This window comes from Macaca mulatta, chromosome 6 (genome assembly GCF_049350105.2).
Source record: "Macaca mulatta isolate MMU2019108-1 chromosome 6, T2T-MMU8v2.0, whole genome shotgun sequence".
In the NCBI taxonomy this organism is placed as follows: Eukaryota; Metazoa; Chordata; class Mammalia; order Primates; family Cercopithecidae; genus Macaca; species Macaca mulatta.
The window spans coordinates 101,946,266-101,963,203 of record NC_133411.1 but is presented as its reverse complement, the minus strand read 5'-3'; the positions used below and the strand labels follow the sequence as shown (position 1 = coordinate 101,963,203).

The following is a 16,938-nucleotide window of genomic DNA, read 5'->3' as shown; positions in this document are numbered from 1 at the left end:
AATTTTTGCATTTTTAGTAGAGATGGGGTTTCACCATGTTGGCCAGGATGGTCTTGATCCCTTGACCTTGTGATCCGCTTGCCTTAGCCTCCCAAAGTGCTGGGATTACAGGCGTGAGCCACAAATATCTTTAATTAATGAGTGATTTCTTAATAGTATTCAACATACTATACTCCCCCAGTGCCCAACATAGTGCCTGACAGCTAGTAGGTACTTAATGTTTGTTAACAAACACAATGAACAGTATTAAATACTATATGGTGACAAGACCGGTGTAGATTTAAAAATTAAGATACAGGCCAGGTACGGTGGCTCACGCCTGTAATCCCAGCACTTTGGGAGGCTGAGGCGGGCAGATTATGAGGTCAGGAGATTGAGACCAGACTGACCAACATGGTGAAACCCCATCTCTACTAGAAATACAAAAATTAGCTGGGCATGGCGGCGTGTGCCTATAATCCCAGCTACTCAGGAGGCTGAGGCAGGAGAATCGCTTGAACCCAGGAGGTACAGGTTGCAGTGAGCAGAGACCCTGCCACTGCACTCCAGCCTGGAGACAGAGCTAGACTCTGTCTCAAAAAAAAAAAAAAAAAAAAAAAAAATTAAGGTACTATATTCCATAAACTTTGTAACTTGATGTAAGCAAGTTGCTACATATTTTTCTTCTCTGAAGAGATTTCAAGAGTAGTATTCCCACACTCCCTACAGCAACATTCTTTCATTTTAATGGATATGGATGAATGAATGGCTATAAATTTTCAAATGCAATTTCTAGTGTGCAAACGGGAGAACATTCTCTAACATCAGAGAATATCAATGAAATACAATTTGACAGATGTGCTCATGATTAAAAAAAATTACTTAAAATCTTATTTTCATTCAGTACTTGGAATACTTTTGTTTTTTTTTTTTTTTGAGATGTAGTCTTGCTCTGTCATCCAGGCTGGAGTGCAGTGGCACGATCTTCGCTCACTGCAACCTCTGCCTCCCGGGTTCAAGCGATTCTCCTGCCTCAGCCTCCCAAGTAGCTGGGCTCACACATGCGTGCCACCACAGTCAGTTAATTTTTGTGTTTTAGTAGAGACAGGGTTTTGCCATGTTGGCCAGGCTGGTCTCAAACTCCTGACCTCAGGTGATCCACCGGCCTTGGCCTCCCAAAGTGCTGGGATTACAGGCATGAGCCACCGCACCTGGCCAATACATTTTAATACTTGCTATATTATAGATAATTTGCCCACATGGCCTTTTTGCTTCTTGCTGTATACTTTTCTGTTTTTACCCAATGAATTTTTTTAACAAAAAACATTCACTTGTCACTCCCAAAGTTTACTCTGTACAGAAGAGGTGCTACCTACACTTCACTAGTACAATTATGCTTCATTCCTAAGAGTAGCAAAATAAATGACACTACTTTATGAAAATAGCTTTTGTTATAAAACAGATTTTTAAACCAGGGTTTTTCCACACATGAACTGGAAACTTCCATAGCTCTGTAAGTGAACAGGCAAAACGTTCTTGACAGTCATGTGATGAAGGCAGGTTTAGTTTTGAGTTGGTCTTGAGCTTGAATGAGGGAAGAAAATTCAGTATGATTCTGGACCAGAATATACATGGAGAAACTTTAGTTAGGCCATGCTCTAAAGGGCTTGGGGAGAAAGAATTTGTTTCATGGGTATTATAAGTTTGGGGGAGTCACAAGATTCTACAAGTAAATTTTCTCATCTCTAAAAAGCTAAGTTGCCTTACAAATACTTACCACATGTGTACCTGTGTTTGGCTGAATACTGATTCCTGTTTAAGGACAGTAAAACGTTTCAAGTAGATGATAGCCTTCTGTGACCCTTTCTTTATGTATGAATAAATCTAAGCATTTATGAATCTGCAAATTTCTGAATCATTAAGATATAAAGAGCTTTTCATTCTGTCAACAATGCCAGTTATCAAGTTTTGATAAGTGTCAAGATTCCTATAGTTATAAGCAACTGTTGTAAGAAATATCTGAGGCTGTTCATGCAAGTCACCAAGCAGCATGACCACAGACTGTTGGAAAAATATTATACTTTTTCTTCATGTAATTGCTTATTAATTATACCACCTACCGAGCATGGCATCTGTCTCAGCACACATAGCATAATAAAATGCTCTAATATTCTTAATTTCTTTTTCTGTAAATCTTCCAGTGCAGTTTTTTGTATAAGAAGAGTAATAATCTACAGGGTGCATTTCTGACAAAGGTGACCACTTTGGGATTTTGATAGCATCACGAGACACCTAAAAATGGGAGAAAAAACTTAGTTATGCTAGCAAAATAGTGCTATTTCTTTCCTCCAATAAGTATGTATGGTGAAATCAACAATGTTTAATTACTTAGAATAGTAGAAAAGAACAGCTGTAAATATGTAAATAAAATAGTAAATCAATACATAAATTAGGAACAAATTGTTAATACTATCATAACAACAGAAAGTATATATCAATATCTGTATATATATCATGAGGTAGTGGTAAAATTTTTAAAAATTATACAGGCCACCGAAAAATATGAGCTATATTAGACAGTACATGCTAGTCCAGAAAAGTATCCAAGCACTTTAATATACAATTGTGTGACCAAAACTTCAGAATCAACAACCTAAGAACATGGACTCCTTTTCTCTAATAATTCACTAGTAAGAATGACAATATCTAGTGAGATACGCAAGTGCTTGTCAAAAACAAATATGACTTTTAAACACATATAAATGCTTACTTACAGTGCTGGTAAAAAGCAATTAAACTAGATCTTTAATTCACATTTATATTTTAGTTACACAACTTTCAAAAAGTTCATTTACTTAGTATTTGGTTGAAAGTCATTTAACTGATTTCATTTGGCTAGTAATAACTCCAGACAAATTTTTGAAAATGAAACCACTTAGAACTTTTAAAGAAGATACAAAGTATCTAAAACACTGACATTATTTTATTTAAAATAAGATGGACTAAATAGTGTTTCTGAGTAGTTTTTTTAGACTAACTTTTATTTCTTATTTCTGTAAGTTTTTGAAGAACAGGTGTGGCTGCATGAATAAGTTCTTTAGGGTGATTTCTGAGATTTTGGGGCACTCATCACCCAAGCATTATACACTGTACCCAATTTGTAGTCTTTTATCCCTCACCCCTATCCACTTTCCCCCAACCAGTCCCCAAAGTCCACTGTATTATTCTTACGCCTCTGAGTCCTCATAGCTTAGCTCCCACTTAGGAGTGAGAACATACAATGTTTGGTTTTCCATTCCTGAGTCACTTCACTTAGAATAATGGTCTCCAATTTTACCCAGGTTGCTGCAATTACTCATTCCTTTCTTATGGCTGAGTAGTTATTTCATGGTCTATACACCACAATTTCTTTATCCACTGGTTGAGTGATGGGCATTTGGGCTGGTTCTATATTTTTGCAATTGTGAATTGTGCTGCTATAAATGTGTGTGCAAGTATCTTTTTCGTATAATGACTTCTTTTCATCTGAGTAGATACTATGTAGTGGGATTGCTGGATCAGATGGTAGTTCTACTTTTAGCTAAGGAATCTCCACACTGTTTTCCATAGTGGTTGTACCAGTTTACATTCCCACCAGCAGTGTAAAATTGTTCCCTTTTCACCATGTCCCCACCAACATCTATTTATTTTTATTTTTTTGATTATAGCCATTGTTGCAGGAGTAAGGTGGTATCACATTGTGGTTCCAATTTGCATTTCCCTGATCGTTAGTGATGTTGAGCACTTTCTTATATATTTGTTGGCCATTTGTATATCTTCTTTTGAGAATTGTCTATTCATGTCCTCTTTTTTCTCTGAGATGGAGTTTCGCTCTTGTCGCCCAGGCTGGGGTGCAATGGTGCAATCTCGGCTCACTGCAACCTCCGCCTCCCAGGTTTAAGTGATTCTCCTGCCTCAGCCTCCCAAGTAGCTGGGATTACAGGTGCACACCACTACACCCACTAATTTTCGGTTTTTAGTAGAGATGGGGTTTCACTATGTTGGTCTGGTTGGTCTCGAGCTCCTGACGTTAGGTGATCCACCCGCCTCAGCCTTCCAAAGCGCTGGGATTACAGGCCTGATTCACGGCACCCAGCTCTATTCATGACCTTAGCCCACTTATTAATGGGATTGGTTTTTTTTTTCCTTGCTACTCTGAGTTCCTTGTAGGTTCTGGATATTAGTCTTTTGTTAGATATATAGATTGTGAAGATTTTTTCACACTCTGTGGGTTGTTTACTATGCTGATTATTTCTTTTGCTCTGAAGGTTTTTAGTTGAATTAACTAATTAGTTTTTAAAGCAACTTAAAATTGATTTAAGATTACACATTTCAAAATACAGGTAGACCACGCATCATGTGGTTTGATATGCATGAATTTCAGTTATCACAGTTTTGTTAAATAACAGCAGTCCCCTAACAAAATTACTCTGGTAGACTTCAGTTACCAGGGTATGTTAACTGTGACTAACCGCAAAAAGTACAAACTTTCACACTGATATGCTGCTAGCTCTTTAGTATAAATCACTGAGTATACAACAGATACGTATGCCATTCAGTGACTAATCATGTTGTTTCTTTTAAAATGTGTCAGTGATTAGTTATCTGGTACATGCACAGACAACAAAACATGTACTTGTATCCTAGTGATAAATTAATGTGACACTTTATAGAAAGGGATAATGAAGAGAAGTCAACAAAGATGAACATACAGTAAAAAAAGGAAAAGTGACAAGGCTGGAATTTAAATTCAAATCTAATGTAAATGAAGTTATAGAAGAAACAGCTGAGCTGGGAATGTTGACACTGCTGTCATTCAAGAGACATTAGAAATATAGCCAGAGGAACTGAGTGAAGGCACATTTACCAGCATAAATGAGGAAGGTTGTTGTGAAGAAAAAGATAAAGATGTACCACAGAAAGCAATATTGGCAAAATTTTTCACATTAAAGGAACTTGGAGATATATCATTACATTGAAAGTGCAAAAGCTAAAATGTTGGAAGGTAATCCAAATTTAGAAAGAAATAATGACAATTTGCCAAGTCTTAGAGAAGATGCTTTCTCTGTATCATAAGTTTTATGATGAGAAGGCAAGCACTCTTCAATCTACTGGTAAGTTTTTTTAACCAAAAAAATTCCCGCTTTAATTCTCAGTGTTTCTAGCATTTTCATTATTATGTACTACATAAATATTAGTTTATTTTTTCTTTTCCATTTTTAACCAAAAGTAACACAATTTAAAATATTTTGATAAATGTTTTTAAAGGTGCCAGAAAATGGTCATTTTTCCCATTTATTAAGGTTGTTTTATATGGTTTCAGCTTGCATGGTCATTTTTACAATCTGGAACAGTGCAAAGTGAGGACGGCCTACATTTCTAAGAGAATGCCTTTTAGTTTCTCTTTTTATAGACATATCCTTGGCAAATGTATTCAATCCAGAAGTACGCTTCTGACTTTTAACACTTATTTTATTTCTGTAAAACTGTCCCTTTAGTTTTTATCTAACTAGTTATTGGTCAAGTTTGAATACATAATTTTCAATTTTTTCTTTAAAAGTGATAATAAAAGAAACAATGGGTGAATACCCATAAGCCACATATTTAAATCTAATTTTGAGCACACACAATGTAGTTACTTACTTTTCCAAGCCAATAAAGAGATGTGTGAAATGTTGAAGATCCAAAATTTTCTCCAGAAGATGGTGAAGGGTAAGGGTGTGGTAAATTTAATCCCAAGTAAAGAACAAATGGTTCAGTGTAATTAATTGCTTCCTTTCTTAACCAATTTATTGCTTTGTCTGTATTCTGCCAATCCCTTTCCATCACTCTGACTTTAGTCCTATTATGGATAAGATTAACCATGGGTCTGCCTTCTTGTCTGAGTAAGAAAGCAACATCTCTTGTCCATGCTTCCACACGATTACTGAGGGAGCAAAAACACACGTATATTGTCAGGTATATTAAAAAGTTTTAAAAACGTACTAAGCATACATTAAGAAAACAACATGGAAAACAATTTTTAGATTCAGTCTTGTAAATGTTCAGAATAACTATATTAGATCTAAAAAAGAAAGTTATTGAGCATTACAGATTAAAAAAATAGAAAAAAAGCCAAGAATCGAATATTCACTTATGTGTTCTTTAAAACTACGAAAGATTAGGTAGAATGGTTAACTTTTCTTACAGCAAGATATTTAAACAAAATGTTTCAGATTTCTAGTATTTCTTCTTTACTAAATTTTCTAACATTTTTATTTTTTCGCTTAGAAGATATTATTCCTAACCAAAGCTACTATAATTTCCTTTTATCACTGAATATTTATAGTTTTAAAAATATACCTACCATGTATACTTCATGTGTTGCTGAAGTTTCAGGTTTAAAATTGTTTCCAGCTCTATCTTTTCTTATTAAAAGAACAATTTTAACTATAATCTGAGCTATCTAAGCTAAAAGTGATATAAATTTCATATCCATTATAAACCAGAGATATTTTCTTTATTACTGATTTACAAGTTAAATGATTCAATTAATTCACTTTCTCAAACAAAAAATTAATTCACTTTCTCTCAATCTTTATTTTATCTGACTGCTTGATTTTTCTCAATCAAGCTCTAAGCATATGTAGCTGACATAATTGGTTGGATAGCAGTCCTAGGCATTTCTAGAAAGTTTGCTTTTTAAGTTTCTGTTGAGATAAGTATCTCTGAAGTGCTCTATCAATAGAGAAAAGTGTTTTAAAAATCCAGATACCAACTCATAAACAAAAAATATTTTATACTAAAACATAATACTGCTCTTAAGAGAAATTGCAATCCATATAAAATGACTAACAACCCATACATAAGTTAAAATAGAAAAATTTTATACCCTGCCTTTTGAATGCAGGTAAATAAATTTAAATAGCTACAATAAAAATTCATTTTTCTTTTAGATATTCAATATATTTTGATAAAAACAATAAAAACCATAATTTCAGCAGAATTATATCTATCTAACAGATCCTAATTAATTCTAACAGATGGGAAACCCTAAAATAGGAAGTTTTGTATTCATCACACTATCAAAACAATCTGACATTGGTGTCTCATCTTTTGCTTAAATCACAGCTAAACTCTTACTATATGTGACGATTACTATTGTTGCAGAGGTGGAATTTTAGGGGTTTATAACACCAGCAGTATGTGTGGTAGAACTCAGATTCTGAGAGAAGGAATAGGACACTGAGATTTATATAGTGTGTTTAGGAACCAAAGTACTTTCTTTTCAGTCAAAGAGTATTACATGAGAAAATATGGCTGAGAACCTATTACAACAAGCAAGCTTTTAATACAACCTAACTAGTTGCCACTCTTTGGATTAACTCAGGTTAGACTATTGTCCTGACTACGCTAACTGACCTAACCACTGGACTTCACGATGTAGTCTAGACCATGAGCGAGCCTAGGCTATGTCAAGGAAAGATTTTCAAGCCTTGAAAGACGGCTATATTGAACCCAGTTTGCTGCATCTTTTGCTACAACAGTGATTAAGTGTGACATCATTTAACCTTTCTGGTAATAAATTTATGCCCTCTCCCTATTTTTTTTTTAACTGTGTTCCTGAGATTCTTTTAACCAAGGTCCCCTTAAGCGTAAAATGGCTCAAATCAAATTACTTTTGGCCTACTCTAATCATTATGGCCAGATTTCAAACTTGGCTTTATAACTAAACAATATGCGATTGTCCTCTAACTAAATAATATGTGATTTCTCTATTATCTTAGTGGTATCCTCCCTTGTCTTTTCCTAAGTATGGCTTTAGCGTGATTCCCATAACTGCTGGTACTTAAGTAGAGTTATAACAAGCAATTTCAAACACTGCTAAGGCAGCAGAGACAAGATTATGGTTAAAGGTAAAAGGTATTTTTACCTTTCTCAAATTTTTTCACTTCTTTGATTAGTTGACCCATGTTCACTGTGCCTAAAGTGTAAAATAACAATTTATTTCTTTACAACTTAGTGAGGAAGAACATGAGTATAAAGTGATGTATTCAGTAGATGAATATACTACAGTACTTTAAAATCATTTAGCACTTTTTCATGTATTCAAAAATATTAATAATTATAATTAATGACTCTCCATTCTACTTTCACTACTCCCTGGGCCAGCCCAACCTTCCTGGGCCATCATGAAGCACAATACGAGCAGTAGATGCAGCCTAAGCAGTAGGCTGCTACAGGAGCGGCAATTCTTAGTCCAGAAAGTCTCTCTTTCTGGTCCAAGGTAGCTTCCAGTCCGTGAGTCCGACGAGTAAAATATGGAATGAGAATATGAATATGCAACTTCATAATCTATTACAATTACAATAATAAGATAACTCTTTTGACATTATAATTCTCTCTACTAACCAGTGTATCCAGACCCTTCTTATAAGAGTGATGGTCTCTTAATCAGGCTAAACCATTGCACCTGGAAATCATATCGTTCGATCATATTCTCAGAGCTACTTCTTTGTCTCATTGTTCTAAGTGTTCTTCCCTGCCACCAGTAATTGCTATAACTTCTTCCAAATATAAGCTTTCTAATTACTTAACCACTGGGAGTATTTTGAACCAATTTTTTACCATTCCATTTCTATGTATTTTGTCCAGAATACCAAGACTATGGTTTCAGTCAGGACAACTGAAAGGGGCTTGAATCAATGAGAAGGATCAAAACTACCTGTGGCTCAGATATTTTATGATTCAGTGGCTGTTCTCAATATAAATTTACCCTGCTGCTTCCAATAGGCACAGCTATACAATGCATAGTTTCCTCTATGCCAGCATCTCTCAAAGTATAGTACAGGGATCCCTGAGGATTCCCAAGACACTCTCAGCGAGCCCATGAGGTCAAAACTATTGTCATAATAACAGCAAGATGATATTTACCTTTTTCATTCTCATTCTCTCATTACATACAGTATGCAGTGAAAGAGACCACTCTGATCTATCCTGAGGTAGGAGCCCAGATGTGAAGCATATCTATCTCAAGGAAGATTGTCTTCTATAAACTTAGAGAGGCTTCAATGTTTCCTTATATCATGCCCCTCTTGAGTGGCCCAATGTCTACTTCAACTCTTTATAGAAATGTAAGAGGGCTTTTCTTCTCAAAGGGATACAAATAATAATCATGCATTGCTGATAAAGACAGTCACAATTTGTTACACCTTGTCCTACTTCCACCAGAGGTCCAGTTCTTTATATCCTTGCTACTCCAAGTGTGGTCCATGGACCAGCAACATCAGCAGCTCCTGGGAGCTCCCATAATTCCCACATGTTGTGGGAGGGACCTGGTGGGACTCATCATAATTGAATCATGGGGGCAGTTTCCCCCATACTGTTCTCATGGCAGTGAATATGTCTCCCAAGATCCGACGGTTTTATAAAGGGTTTCTGCTTTCACTTGATTTTTCATTCTCTCTTGCCTGCTGCCATGTAAGACATGCCTTTCACCTTCCACCATGACTGCGAGGCCTCCCAAGCCACATGGAACTGTGAGTCCATTAAACCTCTTTTTCTTTATAAATTACCCAGTCTTGGGTATGTCTTTATCGGCAGCATGAGAACAGACTAATAAACCATCCTAGACTCACTGAATCACAAAGAGCATCTAAGAAGATGCCCAAGTCATTTGTATGTATATTAAGGCTTGAGATGCACAGCTTAAGAATTTTTTTCTGCAAAAATCCTCAAATTTTAATCAAAATTCAATCAAAATGGAAGATAATCAAAATGGAGCTTCCACAGTAGCCTATAAATAGGAGAATTATTCTACCTTGGTTCAATTCCAGAAAACAGTTGATAGCCAAATATACTATCCAACAATCAGCAGTTTAATTATTTTTAACAACAAAAAACTCCTCACTAATACAAATGAAAAACAAAACTACTTAACACATTACCAACTAATTATTACATAAATTTGTATATTTGGCATTACTGTGTGGGTTTTCTGTGGCAGTGTGCTAAATTCTACTGCTAAAATATTGGATACAATCAGTTTACAAGTAGTACAGGATTAGTTTACATAGTAACAATTATATCTGAAAAAATATACCTTAAAATTGACGATGAGAATATGACAGTTTTCTTTCCACATGAAGTAGGGGCCTAAACATAAACCTTCAGCTTCCTAAGAGTCTACTGAAGATGATTAACTATCTCAGACTTAGACTTCTGTGATCTCTCTCTTTTTCTCATTGTTGATGAGATTGTAGCAGCTAATTTGTTTCTGGTAAATCTCACAATAAAAAAATTAGAAAAACGATGATTCTGAAAAATTCCCTTGCAAATTTCTGTATTGACCTAATAAATTCTGTAGGAGAAAAAGGAATCTATATTCATTCCCATTAAATGCTCTTTTCTGGACTTGGTGTGGGGGCTCACACCTGTAATCCCAGGGCTTTGGGTGGCCGAGGTAGGAGGACTGTTTGAGCCCAGGAGTTTGAGACCAGCCAGGGCAACATAGTGACACCTTGTCTCTACCAAAAAAGAAAAAAAAGAATTTTAGCTGGGCATGTTGGTATGTGCCTGTGGTCCTAGCTACTTGGGAGGCTGACCGGGGAGGATCACTTACGGTCAGGAGTTTGAGGCTGCAGTGAGCTATGATCCTGCCACTTTACTCCAGCCTAGGTGACAAAGTGAGATCTCATCTCTTAAAAAACAAAACAAAACAAAACAAAACTCTTCTCTCAAATTTGAGAGAAACACACATACAATTTTTAAAAGGATTTACAAGGCTGTCATCCATCTTCTTTACATATGATCACTCACAAAAGCAATCTGTTTTAGTTGAACGAATAACACCTACCCTGGCAAATTCAGGTTGGGACATCATTTTTAAACACACATTATTTAAATGCTCAAAATATGCATGCTTTCACATTTATTAGTTTTATTAATTCCAACCATTTCATTTTTTGGTAAAATTACAATAGCTGGTGCCCCTTAATCTTTTCTTACTCATGGGTTTCTTTGTAAATATGATTAAAATCACAGATTTTTCTCTATTAAACAGTAACATTAATTACACCACAAATTATATTGGTTATGTAATAATAATAATAGTAAATATATTTCAAAGAAAAGTTTTCTTTGCAAGTGTGTGTGTGGAGGTGAGTATTCAGGGATTATATCTTATGAAATCTCATCTAGCCATTTTCTGGTCCGCTCGTGAATTCATCATTGTGGAAGCACTAATATTTACAACTTTGAATTCCTAGATGACTATAGTCCTTGACAGGGTATACGTGTTTAATGTAGCCTGAGCTTAAACAAAGGCAGCCTTTTTGATTCAATTAAAGAAATAATGAATACGTACTACATGCAAGACATTGATCTAGGCAGGTGTTTAATGAGACTTGCTAAGCTAACAAATTGGTATTTCCACCTCATATCCACTCAGACATAAAACCCTCCTACTATTGTACTTTTAAAAATAAATGCCAAAGGCTATTTTATGGAAAAAACAACTGTAATAAAATACTTCAGCTATGAATCTAAAAATGGTTTAGATCACATTCACCATTTTATATCCAAAAGGAGATGATTTTTCTTATGCTTTTACAGTAATTAACATATCAATTTGACTATAACATTTATAATTTTTGTAAACCTTTGTTTTTTAATATTATACAGAAAATGTAACCCAGACAAAATGTCATCAAATCTGAAAAAATAAAGCAGGTGGGTTATTCCCAGATTATCTGTTGTTAATAGAACTTACTAAGCAGTCATTACAGTGGACACATCACCATATCCACAGCTCTTGCTGAAGGAGTGACCTAGTTGGCCACATTATGTAGGATTTATCTCCCTTTCTAGCCTGTCAACTGGCCAGGTGTGGGCACCTAACCTAAACACTGGCACTTAATGTGGCCAGCACTTAACTTATGATGGAGTCTTGCATGAAATATAAGTTAGGACTATCATCCCTATTTATAGAATTTAAATTTAGAAAGAAAATAATCCAGAAACTGGAGGTTTTTAAGATGCAGCTACAAGGTAGAGACAGTCACAAAGGAGACAGAACTTGAGCCAAAAAGAGTGTGGCAGGTCAAAGTTGGGTTTGGAAGTGATACAGCTGAGAAGACCCAGAGTCTGGGTACTTTTTAATATTTCCAGTAGAGGCAGGGTTTCACCATGTTGGCCAGGCTGGTCTCGAACTCCTGAGCTCAAGTGACCTGCCCGCCTTGGCCTCCCAAAGTGCTGGGGTTAAAGGCATGAGTTACAGCGCCTGGTCCTAATCCAAAAAACTTAATGAAAATAATCACCATATTGAGAGTACTAAGTGAAAATCTCAGTCAATTTTTAAGTCTCAGAATAGATGACATGAAAAATATACACTTGGCTGGGCACAATGGCTCATGCCAGTAATCCCAGCAATTTGGGAGCCTGAGGCGGGCAGATCACGAGGTCAGGAGATCGAGACCATCCTGGCCAACATGGTGAAACCCCATCTCTACTAAAATACAAAAAATTAGCCAGGTGTGGGGGTGCGCAGCTGTATTCCCAGCTACTCAGGAGGCTGAGGCAGGAGAATCATTTGAACCCGGGAGGTGGAGGGTGCATACACTTATGCGACACATCTATCAACAGAATGAAGGACAAAAACCATATGATCATTTCAACTGATGCTGAAAAAGCTTTCAATAAAATTCAACATCCCTTTATGATTACCCCACCACCACAAAAAATACTGGGTACAGAAGGAACATACCTAAACATAAAGACACATACAACAGACCCACAGCTAGTATCATGCTGAATGAGGAAAAACTGAAAGCCCTTCCTCTAAGATCTGGAACACAACGAGAATGCCCACTGTCACCACTGTTATTCAACATAGTACTGGAAGTCCTAGCTAATCAGATAAGAGAAAGAAATAAAGGGCATCCAAACTGAAAAGGAAGGAGTCAAATTATTCTTGTTTGCAGATGATGTAAACTTTCATTTAGAAAAACATAAAGACTCCACCAAAAAACTATTAGAGATAAGTTCAGTAAAGTTGCAGGACACAAAATCAACAAACAAAGATCAGTTGCATTTCTATATGTCAACAGCAAACAATCTGAAAAAGAGATGAAGAAAGTAATCCCATCCCATGAAGTAATCCTTCAGAAATGAAGAAAGTAACAGGTACAAAAGTATACTTAGGAATTAACTAAAGAAGTAAAAGATCTCTACAATGAACACTATAAAACACTGATGAAAGCAATTGAGAGGACACAAAAAACTGAAAAGATATTCCATGTTCATGGACTGGAAGAATCAATGTTGTTAAAATGTCCATACTACTGAAAGCAATTTACAGATTCAATGCAATCTATATCAAAATACCAATAACATTCTTCATAGAAATAGAAAAAACAATCCTAAAATTTATATGGAACCAAAACAAACAAACAACAACAACAACAAAAAACAACTCAAAGTAGCCCAAGCTATCCTGAGCAAAAAGAACAAAATTGGAGGAATCATATTACCTGCCTTCAAATTATACTACAGAGCTTTAGTAACCAAAATAGCATGGCACTGGCATAAAAACAGACACGTAAGACCAATGGAACAGAACATAGAACCCAGAAACAGCTCCATACACCTACAGTGAACTCATTTTTGACAAAGGTGCCAAGAACATACATTGGGGAAAGGGCAGTGTCTTCAATAAATGGTGCTGGGAAAACTGGATATCCATGGGCAGAAAAATGAAACTAGATCTCTCTCTCTTAACACATTAAAAATCAAATCAAAATGAATTAAATACTTAAATCTGAGACCTCATACTATAAAACTATTAAAATAAAGCATTGGGGAAACTCTCTAGGACACTGGACTAGACAAATATTTCTTGAGTAATACCCCACAAACACAGACAACTAAAATAAAAATAGACAAATGGGATCACATTAAGTTAAAAAGCTTCTGCACAAGGGAAACAAAAAAAAGTGAAGACACAACCCACATATGGGAGAAAACATCTGAAAACTATCCATCTGACAAGATATTTATAACCAGGATATATAAGGAACTCGAACAACTTAACAGGAAAGAAATCTAATAATCTGATTAAATAACGGGAAAAAGATCTCAACAGACAGTTCTTAAAAGAAGACATACAAATGGCAAACAGGTATATGAAAAGATACTCAGCAACAATGATCATTAGAGAAATACAAATCAAAACTATAATGAGATATCATCTCAGCTAAAATGGCTTTTATCTAAAAGTCAGGCAATAACAAATGCTGGCGAGGATATGGAGCAAAGGGAACCCTCGTATACTGTTGGTGGGAATGTAAATTAGTACAACCACCATGACGAACAGTTTGGAGGTTCCTCAAAATACTAAAAATAGAGTTGCCATAAGATCCAGCAATCTCACTAGGTATATACCCAAAAGAAAGAAAATCTGGATATCAAAGAGATATCTGCACTTCCATGTTGATTACAGTACTAGTCACAATAAGCCAAGATTTGGAAGCAACCAAAGCGTCCATTAACAGACAAATGGATAAAGAAAATGTGGTACTTATACACAATGGAGTACTATTCAGCTGTAAAAAAGAATAAGATCCAGTCATTTGCAACAACATGGAGGGCACTGGAGGTCATTATGTTAAGTGAAATAAGCCAGGCACAGAAAGGCAAACTTCACATGTTCTCACTTATTTGTGGGAGCTGAAAATTAAACAATCGAAGCAGAATGATGGTTTACCAAAGGCTGGGCAGAATAGTTGGGGTGGGGGCAGTGGGAATGATTAATGGGCACACAAAAAAAATGGAAAGGATAAGATCTAATATTTGACAATAAAACAGGGTGAGCATAGTCAATAATTCAATTGTACATTTAAAAATTACTAAAAGAGTATAATTGGATTGTTTATAACCCAAAGGTCAAATGCTTCAAGGGGACGGATACTCCATTTACCTTGATGTTTTCATCACGCATTATATGCCTGTATCAAAATATCTCCTGTACTCCCTAAGTCTATATACTTACTATGCACATACAACAATGAAAAACATTGCTTATTTTGAAAAATATTAACCTGCATGAGCAGACAACATACATAATTACAATGGTAAGATGAAATGATAGGGAATTTGATTTTAGATTTTCAACGGGATAGAAGCTAGGAAAAACAACACAGCAGCGTGTTTAATTTCTCTTCTGATAGCATTAGAATGTACGTTCCATGACACTGGAGAAAACAACACAGCAGCTTGTTTAATTTCTCTTCTGATAGCATTAGAATGTACATTCCATGACACTGGAGAATTGTGTGTTGTGATTGCTATTGTATTTGCGTCATCTAAAAATAATGTCTGGCACATAGTAGCTGGCTCAAAAATATTAGCTTAGTGGATACTACAAATACCTGATTTTACTTTTGTAACTTAAAAAGGGTCATCTTCTAGTCTTAATACTTTAAGGAATTCTACTTAATATTAAATTTTTTATTATACTGATGTTAGAAATTTAGTTTTTAAAATATTCTATATAAAATCAATTACCTCCTAATTCTATACACTGTGTATACACAATTCTATACATTTTCTTTTTGTTAATTCTAAAAACTAAATTGATGTACTAGTGTCAAGTGGATTTGATCCCTTAGAATGTGAAAGAATAAACAATATTTAAAATGTAGGCAATTATTTTAAGTGTGACATTCCTAAGACCAGGCTGGCAAGCATAAAATATCTAGTTTTAGACATGTTTTCTCAATCTCTATACTAAAGACATTTTGGACTTGATCATTCTTTATCAGGGAAGGGTCTGTTTTGTGCATTATAGACTGCTGAGCAGCAACCTTGGCCTCTACCCACCAGATACCAGCAAAATAACCCTGGTGTTATCAACCAAAAATGTCTCCAGACATTGTCAAATGTCTTCTTGGCAGCCAAGAGGTGGAGGTGGGGATATATGGGATGAGGGGAGGGGTGACTGCCCTCAGTTGAAAACCACTACTTTAGATATCGGGAATATATAGGCAACAAAATTTAACAGAAAGCAAAAATAACCAAAATATCCTATGAATTAAATAAAAATGTTTTCTTTCAATTGATAAGAAGACAGCAAATTTGAACTTAAACCTATTACAACTCAATACATACAATGTGAAGGGACAGATGAGTATCAGAAATTTAGAAACCACTTAACTGTACTCCATTGGAGTTACAGAATTGCAGAGTAGAAGAACTTTAAAGGTCACGTAGTGAAAGCTCATTTGACTAAACTGGGATTCTAAGCAGATAAATTACTTGCTGAAGGTCTTATCATCAGTAAATGGCATTTTTATGAGTAATACTACCGGTATCTTTTTAACAACTGTACAGATGAAACAACCGTGCAGCCCATAGAGATCCTAGTATGGTGTGGTGTGTCATATATAATAAGGGACACTTACTTAAATTAGTGTTCCTAAATTGGTACAAGAAGGAAGCATCACTGATGCCTAAAAAAGACAGACAGAAGTATTATAATAGTAAAGAAACCTGTAATTCTGGCTGAAAATATAAGCAGGTTCAAAAATGGCCAATTTCAGTAATAAAGAGTTATAATAACTTGCATTTTGATTTTGAAAGTCAATCTATCAACAAGACTGAATGCCCCTATTTATGAAATTTGATATTGTGAGACCATGTTTTGTTCTGAGACCCATTTTTAAGCTTACACTGAAAAATAATGTGCTATAATTCATATAACCTTCAGACATGCTATTAATAGCAACCTTGACTTACTTCTCAGCCAAATGTCTGTGTGCGTATATACAGTGCTCATAAAAATACTCCTGGTGGCTTATTTCAATTTCCTAAGCTCTGATGAGAGTGTGAGTAAATGAAAATAAGCTTTAAGAAAGTATTGCACTGAAAACCATCTTTGACACCAAA

The 16,938-nt window shown here is 35.4% G+C and overlaps 1 protein-coding gene across 3 annotated transcripts in view; it reads right to left on the bottom strand.

Moving 5' to 3' along the window:
• ARSK (arylsulfatase family member K) overlaps window positions 1-16,938 on the bottom strand; it is a 49,516-nt gene that overhangs the window by 16,415 nt on the left and 16,163 nt on the right. For all 3 annotated transcript variants that reach the window (XR_003730442.2, XM_078004995.1, XM_015140453.3), the window contains 2 exons: window positions 5,662-5,944; window positions 2,100-2,271 (listed from right to left, as the gene is read on the bottom strand). Coding sequence is in view for 2 of the 3 variants with exons in the window: in XM_078004995.1 (XP_077861121.1) it covers window positions 2,100-2,271; window positions 5,662-5,944 (455 nt within the window). In the remaining variant the exon portion in view is untranslated. The remainder of the gene's footprint in view (window positions 1-2,099; window positions 2,272-5,661; window positions 5,945-16,938) is intronic.